At 31.5% G+C, this 17,497-nt stretch overlaps 1 protein-coding gene across 3 annotated transcripts in view; it reads left to right on the forward strand.

Annotated features, from left to right (window-relative positions):
* Window positions 1–8,852, forward strand: part of LOC106464163 (histone acetyltransferase KAT5-like) — a 24,525-nt gene extending 15,673 nt beyond the window's left edge. For all 3 annotated transcript variants that reach the window (XM_013924284.2, XM_022391849.1, XM_022391850.1), the window contains exons 10-13: window positions 3,117–3,257; window positions 3,860–3,953; window positions 7,291–7,453; window positions 8,151–8,852. In XM_013924284.2, coding sequence (XP_013779738.1) covers window positions 3,117–3,257; window positions 3,860–3,953; window positions 7,291–7,453; window positions 8,151–8,367 — 615 coding nt within the window. In that variant the 3' untranslated portion in view covers window positions 8,368–8,852. The remainder of the gene's footprint in view (window positions 1–3,116; window positions 3,258–3,859; window positions 3,954–7,290; window positions 7,454–8,150) is intronic.
* Window positions 8,853–17,497: the final 8,645 nt, after the last annotated feature.

Consider the following 17,497-nt stretch of genomic DNA (forward strand, 5'->3'; position numbering starts at 1 on the left):
ACCTTTAAAAGTTTTCTTTTCACATCCTCCACGTGAGAAATTTCATAAGGCTTAGCAACCTATGACAAACGAGTACAAAGATTGTAACCAGAAGAGATAATTGTTTTCTTTACTTCTGTATTTACTGTTCTATGTTTAAGAAAAATAAGTTTAAGAACTTATTTGTTACTAGTATTAATGTATATACATATATAATGTATAATAATGAAATGTGACTGTATTTTACAAAATACTAGTCTACTAAAACACAACTAAGACAAGTTACTTTGTACAGACCAAAGGTCAATTTTATGTTATTTAATATGGTAACATGATTACACGAGTGTCGCGTCATTGGAACTTCTGTATTGTTAGCCAGGCACAGCTGGATGGTAAGTATAATAAAAATATATATATATATAATTGTACAATGTTATGAGATTTAAGCTATTTAGACTAAACATTTGTGTTTTTGTGCTATAATTCGTAGTCATTCTAGAATGAAAAAGGCATAATTTTTTTTCCTAATTTTTCATTGAGGTTATGAAGTTGATCAAATCAAACCAACCCCTACAGAAATACAGTAGTGAAAATAACAAATATAATATAAAGTTTTTTCTAAAAAAGTATTGATAATTATCTGGAGATATAGAATTTGCATGTGAAATTTTAAAATGTTCTAATGCATTAAAGTATTTTTAATCTTAAAATCAAAATTGCTTTGCATGTTGGATAGTCAACATTCTGAAAGAAAAAGGTTTATGAGAAAATCTTTAATTAAAAAAATCTTAATACTTAATTTAAAAACCTGATAATTTCTGTATGAAAACCTTGCAATGTTTACCAATAATCTGCAAAATTTTGTAAAGATGTGCATACATTATCAAAAATTATAGTATAATTACTCTCATGGATACTTTAATGGTGGGCCCGGCATGGCCAGGTGGTTAAGGCACTCGACTCGCAATCTGAAGGTCGCGGGTTCGAATCCCCGTCACACCAAACATGCTCGCCCTTTCAGCCGTGGGGGCATTATAAAGTGACGGTCAATCCCACTATTCGTTGGTAAAAGAGTAGCCCAAGAGTTGGTGGTGGTTGGTGATGACCAGCTGCCTTCCCTCTAGTCTTACACTGCTAAATTAGGGACGGCTAGCGCAGATAGCCCTCGTGTAGCTTTGCACAAAATTCAAGAAAACAAAAACAAACTTTAATGATTATGAGCTGGGTGAATTCCCCCAGCCCATAATGGAAGGGTTAAAGCAGGGTTGTGCTAAGCAGAGTTTTACTATATACATATCTGTATAACATTCTAGTACATGATATATTTTATGAGTCACAAGATATTTTAAGGAAGTTTCCTACTTTTAAAAGGCAGAGGCAGTCAGGACTGTAAGTAAAGTATATTAATGTATGTTATTAATATAGTTTTATATCTTTGTATTCTTCTTATTAATTTTTCTTTCAGAATTAAAATGAATAATAATCTTTAAAAAATGGTTCATGACTTATAATCATCATATCCTGTGATGATTGATGCACATGATAACACCCTTGACAACAAATAAATAATTATTTAGAACAATTATTGTTTTGAGTTTCCTTTAAACGTAAATATGTTATCATACAAGAAAACTTACATGCTAAACATCACTTTGAAATGTATAGGTTTGAGTGATCCATAAGTTTTCCAGTTCTTTGTTATGTGGAATTCTAGCAATATACAGAGAAAGCATTTGAAAATAATTAAATGCAATTGTGAGGAAAAATCACAAGATGTACAACATTGTTAATGAGTGAAAAAATGTGAGAGTAGTTTCAGCAACAATATGAATGTGAATCTTTGATTATGTTTGATTGACATGATGACCAAATAGCTACAAGCTGATTGACAAGTTGAAATAACATGTTCAGTAAATATCATTTGGTTTTTGTTACATGCTAAAAGCATTTTGGCAAAAGGCTTTATCACTTATATTAATCAAATGTGCACGGGCTTGATCCATTGAACAAACCCCGAATAAGAGAAAGAATAGAGAACATAATTCCAAATGTACTATATTTATGTAAACAAAATGTGGCCAGCTTTTAGTAAAATGTACAGTTTTGTTGTACACAAAAAGCAGATGAGTTACAAAGGTGTTTGTATTCATGATATATCTGTGAATTGATCATGTTAATCAGACTCTGACAGATCACAGTGCAAGGTAAAGTTCATGTGAAAAATTAAAAATACTTTTGTCCATTGTGCAGTTTGCATATTGCTTTTGTGTAACGTATAGAAGTCATGAAATGTGTATCTACAGTTTTTTTTTTTCTGTATCCTTATACACTATATCTTGAACTCTGCTATGAACTCTTGCTAAATTGTCAACATATGGTAAAATAAATAGTTGTTAACTCTGACATGAAGTACATAATACCATATTGAATGGCACTCTGTAAAAGGTCATGGCTTGCACACTTTGCCCCAATCTGTACATATATGGTTAGACTGAAATTGTGAAAGTATATATTAAAGAGATTGTAAATGATAAAGAATTTTTAGTGCTTTGTTCCTTTAGAATTTCTTTTAACAGCTTGATTAATAGTATTTTTCTTTTTGCTTAAGTAAGTTATTTTATAGCTCAAGTGTTACTGTTATTGCTAGAAATTTTGTAACTGCATTTTTTATAAAAATAATAAAACATTGGTTATTTGATTTAAAGGAGTTCACCTTTTGTTAAAATCAGTAAATTAGATCCTTGAAAATGACAGTTTGGTCCTGGTATTTTCTTTTCTCTCCATTATCCTGGGCAAATCATGTAACTACCATTTCAATCCTCTGTTTGGTAAAAAATGAGTATTAATGGCTTGATAAGATCTACTTAATTCAGTTAATGAAGTAGATCACACGAATGTCACCATTGTTATTATGTTGTTAGAGCAAATGCCTTGAACTTTTTGGTGACTGAAAAACTAAATTAAAACATACTTGTGTGTGTATGCACTATATTAATATAAACTCTCGAGTGATTTGAGTCATGTTTTTTGTATGCGAGCCTCTAAACCATATTATAACTTTGTTGTTTCTACTTTTGACTTTTACAACCTTAAGCAAGTGGGTGATCGTACTGCTCTTGTATATTTCTAATTTTCAGGTTTATGCCCAGAACTTGTGTTTACTGGCCAAATGTTTCCTGGATCATAAAACTCTTTATTATGATACTGATCCATTCCTGTTTTACATAATGACTGAAGGAGATAACAGGGGTTTCCACATAGTGGGATACTTTTCTAAGGTAAAGAAAACAGTTGCTGTCAGTCCAAGAAGAAAATAAGGATAGAACTTTACCAGAGAATCCTTATCTTTGTTTATTTAAAAGGCAGTTATGTTTATATCTAGATTTTTGAGATATAAGAATTGATCGTGTTTGCATTTTTATTAAACGAGATCAAAAACATTAGCTTCCTCTGAGAATTTAAATCTTACTGGTAAACCTGAAGCATACTGGTAGATGATTGGTATGGTTATTTAATTTTTATATTACTTATCTGTAATTTGTATATAAATTAATTTGGTTTGGTATATAGCATTTCAAACTAGTTATGACAAAATTGCTTTTGCAATGTCATTGGCAAAATTGGCAGACTTTAAACTTTGAAATCCTAGGTTAAATTTCCATGGTAACCAGAACACAGATAGATTGTCGTGTATCTTTATGCTAAAAAAACATTTTGTTGTTTGCTGAATAACTTTCTTTCTTGTTTGGTTATTAAGTTTCAAAAGAATATGGTTGAATAACATGAATAAAATGCTTGTACTTATGTTAGAGTTTGTATGAAAAAACATAAATGAAATTTAAAGTGTTTTTTTTTTTTATTATTTATTATATATATGTAGGAGAAGGAATCTTCTGAAGATTATAATGTTGCTTGTATTTTAACTCTACCACCATATCAAAGAAGAGGCTATGGGAAACTTTTAATTCAGTTTAGTAAGTTAACATGTTTTTCTGTATTCAAATATTCTGTGAACTGCAATCCTCAAGATGTTAAACTTTTGTGTTATATAATAAAGAATTTTTACTATGTAAAGCAAAATATTGGGCTGGTTTTTTGCTGCTTAATTTTTAAAAATTTTTTAATCTGTCTAGCCTTGTTACAACTTGCAAAATCTTTCAATAATATTAACACTTTGCTTGTCATTCACTGCAATTAACTTACTTAAAAGAAGGGTGTTGGTGATTTAAAATGAGTAAAAAATAATGATATCACTTTGAAATCGGGTATCAATGACTAAATCCAAGTCAGTCCACAATGAATGGTTCCAAGTTATTGATGTAATGATAATAATTATAAAATCAGTTGTTTTTATTGTAAATACAAAACACTGTGGATTAACCCTATCGGACTACAGAGCACCTTTCAGGTGTCAAGTGCACACTTACATATTAAATTTAAAAATTTAAGTTAAAATAATAGTTCTGTTTTACAGATTTTAATACAACATTATTTTAAAATTGATATTTTGTAATATTCTTTAATGTAATTCATATAAAAAATTTTTTTAAATGATCTACTTTCATTTCTGTGAAGCTCCAATGAGCCTTAACCTTAAACAACATGCTTGTAGATTTTATATATGTAGAATGTTTTATGCCAAACCTAAATTATAGGTTTATATTCAAGAAACTATCATCCCTTGAGATTATAATCATTTACGTCGTGTTTCTCGTTTGATTTTCTTTCTCATTTTGTGGTTTTATTAATACAGCCTTTCATTCCTACTCTTTTAAGATGTTGCACCATGTAGCCTGCATAATTATTAATGAAACATAGGCAATGTTTAAATGATTAGGTAGAGCAAATAATAAACTATATGTTGCATCATGTAGCCTGCATAATTATTAATGAAACATAGGCAATGTTTAAATATGATTAGGTAGAGCAAATAATAAACTATATGTTGCACCATGTAGCCTACATAATTACTAATGAAACATAGGCAATGTTTAAATGATTAGGTAGAGCAAATAGTAAACTATATGTTGCACCATGTAGCCTACATAATTACTAATGAAACATAGGCAATGTTTAAATGATTAGGTAGAGCAAATAATAAACTATATGTTGCACCATGCAGCCTACATAATTACTAATGAAACATAGGCAATGTTTAAATGATTAGGTAGAGCAAATAGTAAACTATATGTTGCACCATGTAGCCTACATAATTACTAATGAAACATATGCTGTGTTTAAATATGATTAGGTAGAGCAAATAGTAAACTATTTGTTGCACCATGTAGCCTACATAATTACTAATGAAACATAGGCAATGTTTAAATGATTAGGTAGAGCAAATAGTAAACTATTTGTTGCACCATGTAGCCTACATAATTACTAATGAAACATATGCTGTGTTTAAATATGATTAGGTAGAGCAGATAATACACTATTTACATCAGTGTAGAGAAAATAAAGTGAAATGAGCAATAACCTATGGTTTCATGGGAAAGTGTCTACACAAAAATCCTGATGGAATAAAGTAAGGAATTTAATGGTACAGTTAGGAGACGTAGAAAAAAAACCACATAACTGTGGATTCTGTATAGCTTCTTTAGACATTTTTTCATTCCTGAAGTTACTTTTATGTTAAATTATGTGTTTGAAAGGTACAGAAATTTTCTCCAATGATAAGACATCAAGTAAGTTTAATTAGGTTTAGCAAGCATGGTAGACAATAACAAAATATTCCAATATCTTAAATATTTATTTATTGAACATTATTATTATGGTTTTTGTATTGAAATAATACACCTGAATAAAAGAATTTATTGACATGAAACTATATTTATTAGATATAAATTGATCTTGACCAAGACTAGTGTTAACTAGTCTGATGAATGTCATGATAACATCAATTTGAAAAGTCATATCCTGGATAATCAATAAATATTTGCCTTTTTTTTTATAACTGGAAGTGGCAACTACTGAAATTGTCAAAAAAAATATCAAAAGAAATGTGTTATTAAATATTAATGAAGTTGAAACTAACTAGATATATATATATAAATAAATTAAAATTTTCAGATCAACAAAAAATATGCAATTATAACATAAAATAAAGTATTCTTAATGCTTTTTCTAAAGTGTTATAGAATTGTAGAAATTTCACAACCTGAAAAATGCTAGAAAAACAAATTATGTGAATCTGTTAAATTGAAAACTCATGCCAACTCACTAAAACGTCCCTGGGTGACTATCTACAATTTTTTTGAAATTTGACTCAAATGTACACCTATGGAAATGTGGAAATTGATAGCTGCTTGTAAACTTTCAGTATCAAATTCTGATTAGTTATCAGGTTATGGTTAATTGAATTCAAGAGGAGTGGTTATGGTATGAGGGCACAATTTTTGGATTTTTCTGTTCTCTCATACTAGGACCTAGTTACATTTTAATATTGGACTTGGTTCAGATACGCTTTCTTTCAAAGAAGCACCTACATTTAGTGTTTTGATCAGGTGATAATGGTACCCTGAAATCTGAAAAAATATATTCTAGAATGAGCAAAAGCTCAACTTAAGGTGTCTCCACCTCTGAAACTATAAAGGATATACTAAAAATGAGTTGATATTCAGATTTTCCAAATATGAATTAGGTATTATAGCAAATTGCAGCTTAATATCTTCAAAATATAGAAATTTATTAGCACTATAAAATCCTCCAAAACAACTTGTCAGAGTAGCAAATGCAAAAAATAAATACCATGCTCCCTAATATGGCACTGAAATTTTGCATGCAGCCATCATAGAAGTGCACTTGGATGAAATTTAATAAAAATCTGAGATGGTCACTCGGGAAAATTTCTGGATTTTGCGTAATTTGGCATGGAATGGCCATAATTTGCAAGTTCCATGCAACTTAGTTGAGCATTTCCACTGTTAGAAGGAAACTTCAAGAGATGTCAGTGGCAATCCTTTGGTGTGTAAATGGCTAGTACAAAGAGACAACAAGAGGATGTTTCACCATTCCTTTGGGATTTTGAGTAAAATAATCTTATTTGTCTTAAACTTTAATAATCAATATTGCATAAAAAAATGTCTGTTTGTAATTGTGATTCACATGAATTTTCATTTCTTGTAGTATTTTGTTTTTAATGTTCCAAGATAAAACTTATAACGTTTTTGCAATAGAACTGATTTATTTAAAAGGTTTTCTCAGCTGCTGCTCTATTAGTTTGTGTCTCAAAACACTTCACACTAAATAATCTGACATGTAACACTTTTCTTTCTCATTAAAAAATGTGACTAATTATTTTTGTGGTAGGTTATGAACTGTCTAAGTTTGAAGGAAAAGCTGGTTCTCCTGAAAAACCTCTATCTGATCTCGGGTTGCTGTCCTATAGAAGTTATTGGTCAGAAACTATTTTAGAAATTCTTTTGAATTTGAAGCCCAATGAGGCAGGAGAAAAACCACAAATAACTATCAAGTAAGGTGTCTAAAAACATAGATTAGGAACATTTTTAAGTGTTTAGAAGTCCGAGTTTTTATGGTGAGACAAGAAAGTAGTGGTGGGGTGTCACTATGTTTGATTTATTACATGAGTAATATCTTAGCAAATAGAAAAGATAAGAGATTCTTATTTTATATTGTAGCTTGTCAATAATTTGAGTTTCTAATTTGTACAAAACTATTGACTTAGCATCTTGACTTCACAGACATCTAATTTGAATCAGTGCTTCATTCAACATACCATGTGACACATAAATCGATGCTTATGTGTTTTTTAATATTTACTTTTAAATAAGAAATTGAGTAATATATAGTACAAAAATTTGAATTATAATCTACAGTTTGATACCAAAGTTATTGACGTAAATTCATGAAATACTAATTCAATAAAATTTTGAATCTGAGTCAACAAACAAGATGACATGGCCTTTCACCCATGACCTGTCTTGAAAGTGTTAATTATTATTATTTAACATATTCTGCCTTTGTAAGTCCTGCTTATCTGGTTTATGAATCTTTTGCCAAGATCCTTGAAAATCATGAAATTTTTTGTAATGTGTTTAAACTCTGCTTATGAGATGCATTTTGATTTCTGAGAATGCCTCCGTTTTTTCTTATTTGTTTGAAGTTTACGTAGTTTTATACATGATAGTAATAAATGATTTGTTTTTCAGTGAAATTTCCGAACTGACCAGTATCAAGAAAGAAGATGTGATCTCAACACTACAGTACCTGAACCTTATTAACTACTACAAGGGCCAGTACATCATTACTCTTACAAGGGATGTTATTGAAGCTTTTGAAAGAGCTGCATTAAAACGACCATTACGCATTGATCCAAAGTGTTTACACTGGACACCTAAAGATTGGTCAAAAAGGGGGAAATGGTGACATTAACTATGTAAAAATAGATCTCTTAAATTTCTGTTGCTTGTGTCTTTATTTGTTTGGTCAAACTGTATATTAGTCCTGTTAATAAATAAATTTTAATTTTATTATCTTGTACTGATATAAGATAAAAAATTTCAGGTAGGTAATTTTCGTTACTTAAACAACTTTGGTCAGTTCTGAAAGGAAATATTTTATATAATAGACTGACACCATATGATGTTTATTTTTTCTCAGACAAACATCAATTTAGCTCTGACTATTAATAATTATAGAAATAAATCTTTTATCAATCACCCGTTTTACTTGTGTTGTAACATACAAGTAAATTAGATGGAAACAATGTTTACTTTTCTTGCGTTAATTGTGAAAGTTCAGCACTTGCACAGTTCAGGTGGGCCATGTTCAGTACTTCATTATAAGCTGTGATTTGTTATACTTTGATTTGTTCACTTCTACAAATGTAAATAAACCTATTTGCGTGATCACACTGGTGTCATGTTTAAATTGCTTTTCTTTTAAATCCAACATAATTGCAGAAAGCATGCATTCATTTACATATTTGTCTCAACAAACTATCCTGTGATTATACCAAATAACTTTAAAGTGTTTTGAAACAGTAAGGTTGAATATATGAAAACCATTATACACTATGTTAAGATACATACCCTATAAAAATGTTTCTCTTAATATCTTGTAAATCTAAAAGTGTTTGTGGGGTGGGGGCTAATGTTTCTTGTATTTTGTAACTACTTTTTATAAAGATCATCTATATAAGACTGGTTTTTTCTCGAATAATTTTCACCCTAAATGTTTTGGGTTGGATGCTAACATTTTTCTGCTTACTTTAGTGGATCTGTACACAACCATGTTTAGTCTAATTCTTTTTAAATTGTAATAATATACTTTACATGTCAAATTTCTTGGACTTTTATAATTACACAGTAGTGTTCAACCCTTCTTACTTGACTTTGAAGAAATATTTTTATATCTATTGACTTACAAAACATCTGAAGTTTTATATTATGGTTAGTTTGTTAATACTATATCAAGGATTAATTAATTTATCACAAATCCATTAACACTATTTTTTTTATCAGGATTGGCTTACTTTGATTTTTACTCGTATAGTAATTTTAATCCTGATTTTGGCAGCTGATGTGAAGTGCCATCCATTACATGATTTGTACAGGTACTGTTCTGTTTAAGTGATTCTATAAAATGTGCAACATCCTGTGTTGAAACCCAGCCCATATCATTATGTAAAACATCATTTCATGCATTTTTCTTATCAATGTTGAATATTCCTCTCACTTATAGCTAATTATAATTGAATGATACATGTAAGATGCCCTCATTGTAAGAAACTAATATTAACTTAGTAACATTCAATAACATTATTTATTTTAATTTGTGTTTCTTTTTTTTTTCACTCCTAAGAAAAATTATGAGCATGGGTTTTCTAATGTTTGACCCCATCTGAACAACACACTTGCAATATTAAGTTTATTTGGTTGGTATTGCAAGGAAAATTTTTTTTGTCCATACCCTTATTTGTCAGAAAACATGATACTACATGATTACAACTTTATTTGCTTTCTATTCTATTTGGATATTTTTGGACACAGTTAGATTAACATGCAAAACATTTCCCCAAAAAGATACTATTGAAATAGAATACTTACCATGTTTATTGTACTTAGAACCTGCAATATAGCATCAAATATGTTTATACAGTGTATGGGAACACAAGGTTCAAAATGTGTATCAGTGTTCCCAAATTTATTTTAACATGCCACAATTTAACAGTTCAAGTTATACCTTAGCAACCAAAATAGGGTTTGTTAAAAACTAGAAGAAACCATTTTGGCACAATTGCACAGTTTTATTCAACATGTGTGATACAGTGTTTATTAAACGTACCTTAGTGTATTGAAAGATATCTGTTTAGTTACATAAACTAAAGAAGAATGTTACTGAATTTTGGAAGTGATATAATTAAAAGTTCGTGTAGAGATAATATCAATTTATTTTTAGTTTATATTTTGGAGAAAGATGAGAAATAATTTTTTTCAATTTCGCAACATTTTATGACAAGAAAACCTGTCTTTTAGAATGGTTATTTTTTTACCATAAGCTAGTAATGTGGTATTCTCAAATTAACTGATTTTCTGAAATAGTATTTGGTAAGTCCACTTTATAACAGGAGATTCGTGCAGGAGAATTACAAAGTAAATCTGAAATTGACCAAACGAATGTGTTTTAAGCTAAGAGAATAAATAGTCTGGACACGTGGTTTAAAGCGTAAAACAATCTTTATTTATATCATTAAACAAAAACAGTGCATACTTGCATAGACCTGTTGCTTTCAGATCATTGAATCAGTCAGCAATTGTATCGCAAGTTTTGAAACCTAAGTAGAACTGTGTTAATCCAATGCTCCATACTTAAAAGGAAATATCAGATTTACCCATAATGACTGGTGAAATTTACGTGACTGGCCATTTTCATATAACATAGTGAAGACCGTAACCACTAGACGTCTGTGTGGCCAATAAAAGACTGCTGTTTATGGCGTGCTTCCGCAGTGTGCATAGTTGCAGTAATACCCCGACAGATGGAGCAGGTATTATCTCTGAAGAAAAACAAAGGTAGCTAGAATGAATTCAACATAATGGTTTTCTGGGCCACATTTTTATGCAAAGAATCAGACTAAACAAAAATTTTGTAAACATTTCCATATTAATATAAGAAGGTAGAAAACACCCTAATACCACTGCAGTCAAGGATAACCATGAAAACACGTCTAGACACTCCTGAGTCAGTCATAGTCTAGCATTTAAGACTGATAAGTTAGAGGTGATTAACTAGACATTCTAGTCTCATCAGTAAAATACTTTTACTACAACTTTAGAGATGTTAACACCTACAAAAAAACTAGTGGACTGTATCTAACCAGTTGATGTACCACTTTAACGCAAGAGAAACACATACGATCCTCCGGTCACAATAGAACACTGACTTCTTACGTCACTTCCCAGATAGCCCTAATGGTGCTTTCCAAGTTTGGTTGAGATAAAAGGTGTGAAAAATACAGTTGATACCTCTACTTTATGTACGCAGTTTTCTTATGCCGTTTTTAATGAAAAGTGCTTGTTCAGTGAGTCACAAAAAATATATTAAAATAATGAAATGATAATGCAGCATATACATACTAGCAGTTAGCATATTTATCTACGATGTAGGCTTAAAAATCATAAATCTTCGAACCCATCGTGATGAAACTAGCAGAAGGAAAAAATCTTAGATGCGGTAGTTCTAATTTATGTCACGCGGTAGCGCCATTGATGTAATTCGATTCTTGGGTCTCGTCAATATTACAGGGAAGCGTGTGATTTTATCAGGGGTACCAGAATGTAAATGTCCCCCCCTCCTTATAAAGTATAAGATCTTTTAAAGGTAAGTATTTATTTTTCATTTAGTTACATAATCCCCATTATTATTAATGACAATATGCCATCTTTCAATTAAGCTTTTAATTCTTCGTTGATCGAAGAAAGTTTCCTTTAAGACAAAGAATTCTGCGAGAGCAGTTTCGATGCCACCAATATTTCTGAATGTTTTATCACTGAAAAGGTGCTGTATAGATCTGAATGCATGGTAATCTCAAGGAGCAATGTCAGGGAAGTATGGAGGGTGAAGCAGGACTTCCCAATCCAAATCTCTGATTGTTTTTGAGATATTCTTGCAGAGTATGGTTTCGCATTTTCACGATTCATAATGACCTCATTTGTGTTGATCAGTGCTGGCCTTTTTTCAATGAGAGCCTGGTGCAAACGGTCCAACTGTTGACAATAAAGGTTTGCAGTTATATTCTGATTCGATTTCAATAACTCAAAATGAATTATGTCGACTCTGTCCCACCAATCGGACAACAAGACGATCTGAGAGTATATACCTGGTTTGGCTGTCAGAATATGGTTCAAACTAGGGCTTAGCCACTAATTCTTGTTGACATAAAGAACCAATTTCTCATCTTCTGTAACAATCCGATGAAGAAATTGTTCTATTTCATGTCTGGTTATCAATGAATTACAAATTGTTATGTACTGGGCTTTGTTATCATCTGACAGTTTGTGTGCAACCCAAACTCCTTGTCTATTGATATTCCTGATCTGTTTAGGATGTTTTTGAACGTTAGGCGGGGGTCTGACCTCAGGAGGTCATTGTCCAATTCTACTGGTCTCCCTAAACGATGGCAATGTGAAAGATCAAAATCACCTGACCTAAATTTTTTAAAACAGTGCTGGAATTTTCGGACACTCAAAGCATCTTTATAAACCCACAAATGTTTTTGGTTGTCACCGTTGCCTTGTTACCTTTATAAAACTCGTAGACCATGCAATGTCGAATGTGATTCTCGTTAGGAATGTGATCAGTAATTTTGTTTTATTAGAGGAAAACTATTTTTGTTAACAGAAAATTGATGAACAAGAAGGGTTCTTTTGTCTATTAAATCCAATTCACCTGAAAAAAAAGCGAAAGCACATAATTAGAAACGTGTGAATTTAAGGTAGCAAAAACGACATTACTTGCCAGCATCCCTAATATAATAAATAGTGTCATTTATGTAAGCCCTAAAATTCCTTTCTTTCCAATTTCATAATACTAATGATTGAAGTTTTGAAAAATAAATGAAATAAATTTTTGTTGTTGGACCTATTTACCAAAATTATATAAAATCTCGGAACAAATAAAATATTTAGGGTTTACTCTGTTATTTTGCCACAATATTAGTAGTGAGAAAAAATAATGAAAACTACCAAACACAAAGTACATAAGGTCAATTATTATGAATACGTTGTTTGCAAACTATATATTTTATTACAATCACGCAATTAGTGTTTAATTATTGTAACTAGTAAAAAAATATGATTCAAATTTGTTCGATTTTATCTTAATCAGTCCTATTTTTATTAATAACTTTTCCGTTTTTATATACAGAATGTCCCAAAAGTAGGTATGCAGTTGCATGTGTTGATTCTATTGAATTGTTTTGAGTTGCGTGTGTTGAATCTATTGAGTTGCAGAATCTGTTGAGTTGCATATGTTGAATATGTTAAATTGTTTTTAGGCGATAAGAAGATAATGGCTGGTAACCTGACTAATGACCAACGGAAGAGGGTGCTGAAACATTATTGGAAATCAGAAAAGGCTGAGACTATCAGGATGGAGTGGACTGAAACGTTCGAGATCTCGCCTCCAAGCAGGCTGTCGATTTATCACATCCGCGATAAATTAAATGCCACTGGCTCAATTGTGAATGTTCATAAATCTGGTCGACCCAGAAGTGTGTGCACAGAGGAGAACAGGCAGTTAGTGGCAGAAGCATTCGTTCAAAGTTCTAAGAAGTCTACCAGGAGGGCCTCGAAAGAACTCGACATCTGACGAACATTTCTACAGCAACTGGTGGTGTTTGTGGGTTTGAAAACTTATCGCCTTAGGTTGATCCATGGTTTATTGGGTTTGAAAATTATCGCCCCACGTTGATCCATGGTTTATTGAAGGATGATCCGGACAGGCGAAATCATGCTGAATGAGATCTCTGAGAATCCTACAATCTTAGATCAAATTGTGCGATCTGTTGACACCACCTTCAACTTGTCCAGACATGTCAACAGGCATAATTGTGTGTACTGGAGTGCCGAGAACACACACGTGACACTTGAGCAGTAATTTAACCAGCCGGTTGTCACCGTTTGAGGTGCCATTGCAAGCTTTGGTGTCCTAGGTACAGTTTTCTTTAACGGAACTGTTACAGGCGACGAATACCAGCGGGTCCTGACGAACAACATCATTCCAGAGTTACATCAGCGGCCGAATTTCTCTCAGCTCTACATCCAACAAGATGGGGCACCACCCCATTTAACTCATGCGATCTGCGATTGTCTTGATGAAAATTTCCCTCAGAGATAGATAGGCCGCAGTGGTGCAATCGAGATACCTCCACAGTCACCGGACTGTACCCCTATGTACTTTTTCTTCTGGAGGAGTACTCAAAAACAAAGTGTACAAAGATGTAAAATAAATGTTTATTGATTATTCTGAAACTTTTAGTTTAACAGTTTTCAGAAATTGAATTCCATAGAATAGCGATGGGCTTTTTATTTTAAGAATTTTTCAGCTGAATAAATAATATCTGTAGAATAATAAATGATATTGTATGTAGAATCATCATCTTGTTAGACTATAACTGTAATCATATAGACAAGAAGCATAATTTTCTTGTGCAATTTGAAGTTTTCTTTATTAAGCTTTTTTTTTACATCTGAATACGCTTTCAGTACCGTCCAACATTTTTAAGTGGAGTGAAGACCTGTGGATAGATGATGGCCAAATCTGCAAGAAAAGTTATACAGGGGAAGTTGAGGTTCACCACATTGCTAGTAGATGTCGCTGTGGAGGTGCCTCCACCCACTAGTCAAAATTTTGTTATAAGGCATGTTGAGAAGAGTCATTTTGAAACTGATACTAAACTACAAAGATAAAAACAGAATAATTTGTATAATTCTAACCAACCACATTGGTTAAAATACGAAGTTGATAATTTGTATAATTAATTCACACCAACCACATTGGTTAAAATACGAAGTTGATAATTTGTATAATTAATTCACAACCAACCACATTGGTTAAAATACGGAGTTGATAAGTTTATATTCATTTTTCGTACAAACAAAATGACGTTAAGACAATTTCATTCGACGAAATATTTTTTTGTAGTTTACGCTTGCAATAAAACAAAATCAGTCAGATGTAAATTGTAGTGGATTAATTCTTATGTAAAAATTATTCCTGTGAAACTTGCAAGTTTAGTGTGTTTGGCTTGGAATTGAGATAACGAAATTCTTTTCTGGAATTTCCGTACTGATGACCCAGTGTCATCCATATAGTGATATTATTGATGAAATTGATGGCAACTGCTTGTTGTAAAAACACAAGTGTAGAAGACGACGTTCTGAAGACGAAAGAAGGAAGACTTTCGATTTCAGTATATTCATCATGAATACTCTGCCTAAACAATGTATCAAAGGATATTATTGATATTATAACGTAACTGTAGTAAATAATTACCTAAATCTTCTGCTACTTCTGTCATCAACTAACCAGAGTTATATTATAGTGAGATTGATAATTATTTGTCGAACAAGAAGTTATGCAATATAATTTGTAATTAATACGTTGTTAACAATATAAGTTAACAATTACAATTTAAAAAATTAAAGTATATTTACAAATAAATGTTCAAATCTAACTCATTTTTTATCAATTATCAATGCTGCATTAAGGCTTTTCTTTCTACTTCCATTTAAAATAACTTGGAGAATATTATATTCATTTGATGGAAAGCAAAACAATAACCTTTATCGGTTAAATAGTTCGTTTTTTAAATGACGACTTTTTACTACCGTAACTGAAACGCCTCTCTCTCTCTCTCTCGATTATCCAAAGCCAGTCCAAGCTAAATCTTAATTAATTATAATGAAAATTATACATATTCTTTCAGGCTCGGGTGACAAGCAAGATATGTTAATCATAGCTTTTGTGATTATGCTTTTCTCAAACTGTGCGATTAACTACAAAAATTATTACAGCTATATTTTGAGAACCAGTTTGAACTACAGGGCATTATTAGACAAGCAGGATCCTGTACAAAGGTACAGATACTTTTTTGGTTGAAAATGTCCAACCGGTTGTTCGTGTCCGTGTGAGATCATGGTGTAGTGAAAGAAATAACACCTGATTGAAAAATAAAGCTAGCAAGTCTCTTTCCCTCCTGATACGCGAATTTATCCCGCACTGCAGGACATAAGCTCAATTAGTTTGTTTAATTGTGATAATTACTGGGAAGTCCCTGTAATACGACAGATCGTCGTATTTTTCTTGGTAAATCTGTTGAACAGATTTCAAAGGTCAGATGTTTATTTTACTGCTATCTTATACGTATAATTACATCAGTGTCAACTGCACGTAATGCCTCAGAATTCACCATGTTATTTGTATTTTTAAAAGGCGGGGGCATACATCATCCATAGCTGTTTGGCTTGATTAACATAATTTTTGGTATGGTAACGGTGTAGAGGGACTATTCTGTTTTAGAGTGTTTTTTTTTTCCAAGAAGGCGAATAAAAAACACCCTGAAATAGAGCATATTTCCACTTTTTTTTATAGACTTTTGGCTTTGAAGTTTTAAGACACAAATAGTTAATCAGTTAAGTGAGTTAGTTATTATCTTCCATAAAACAAGGAAGGCAATTAGCATCTAATGAAGTTATTAGTGGTTTAATAAGAAAGAAGGATGGGGAAAATTATGTAAAATTGTCTTTTATACAGTTTTTTCTTCCGTAATGGGTACCCTCAACTATTTTTCATAATGTCTATACTTTCAACATTCTTGGTTAAGAAACAGTTTTGGAATCTTGAGAAATACACGTGAAATAGAATTAATGCAGTTTTAATCACCTCAACTAGATTGGTGTAAAGATATTTATCCATATAGACAGATCTTACAAACCCCTTTATGTCTGCAAACTTACAACGCTACAAACCGGGTTTCGATACCCCTGGTGGACAGAGCACGGATAGCCCATTTTGTAGCTTTGTGGTTAATTGCAAACAAACTAATAAACCTCCCGTGGCAGTTCCAGTTTCAAACCGCACTGTTATAGATATAAGCTCCTTGTGAATTTAACGTGATTTTTTTATAATACAGGTCTAGTACTAAAACGGCGTTATAACCAGAAAGATATTTTGAAGTATATAAAAACTTCACAACTGAAGATAGGTACAAAACATAATTAACTTGTGGGTCTAATAAAATTAGCATTTTTGTTTACCCATATTTAGATTGCATAATATTCTACAATGCAGCTAAAAGTCACATGATCTTCACGATATTTTCTGTAAGACTTAGATTTGTAAATGAGTTTGGATTTTGTCTAAATATAAATTTGTAATAAGGTTATTCTCTTAGAAGGTTGGCCTTGATCTTAGCGTGTTTTTTACTTTGTATACACCTGTAAAAAAGTTAAGCACCCCCGTGTTTTTTTGAAGTGATTCAGATTCGACGTTC

The sequence above is a fragment of the Limulus polyphemus genome, unplaced genomic scaffold (assembly GCF_000517525.1).
Source record: "Limulus polyphemus unplaced genomic scaffold, Limulus_polyphemus-2.1.2 Scaffold1574, whole genome shotgun sequence".
Taxonomy (NCBI): domain Eukaryota; kingdom Metazoa; phylum Arthropoda; class Merostomata; order Xiphosura; family Limulidae; genus Limulus; species Limulus polyphemus.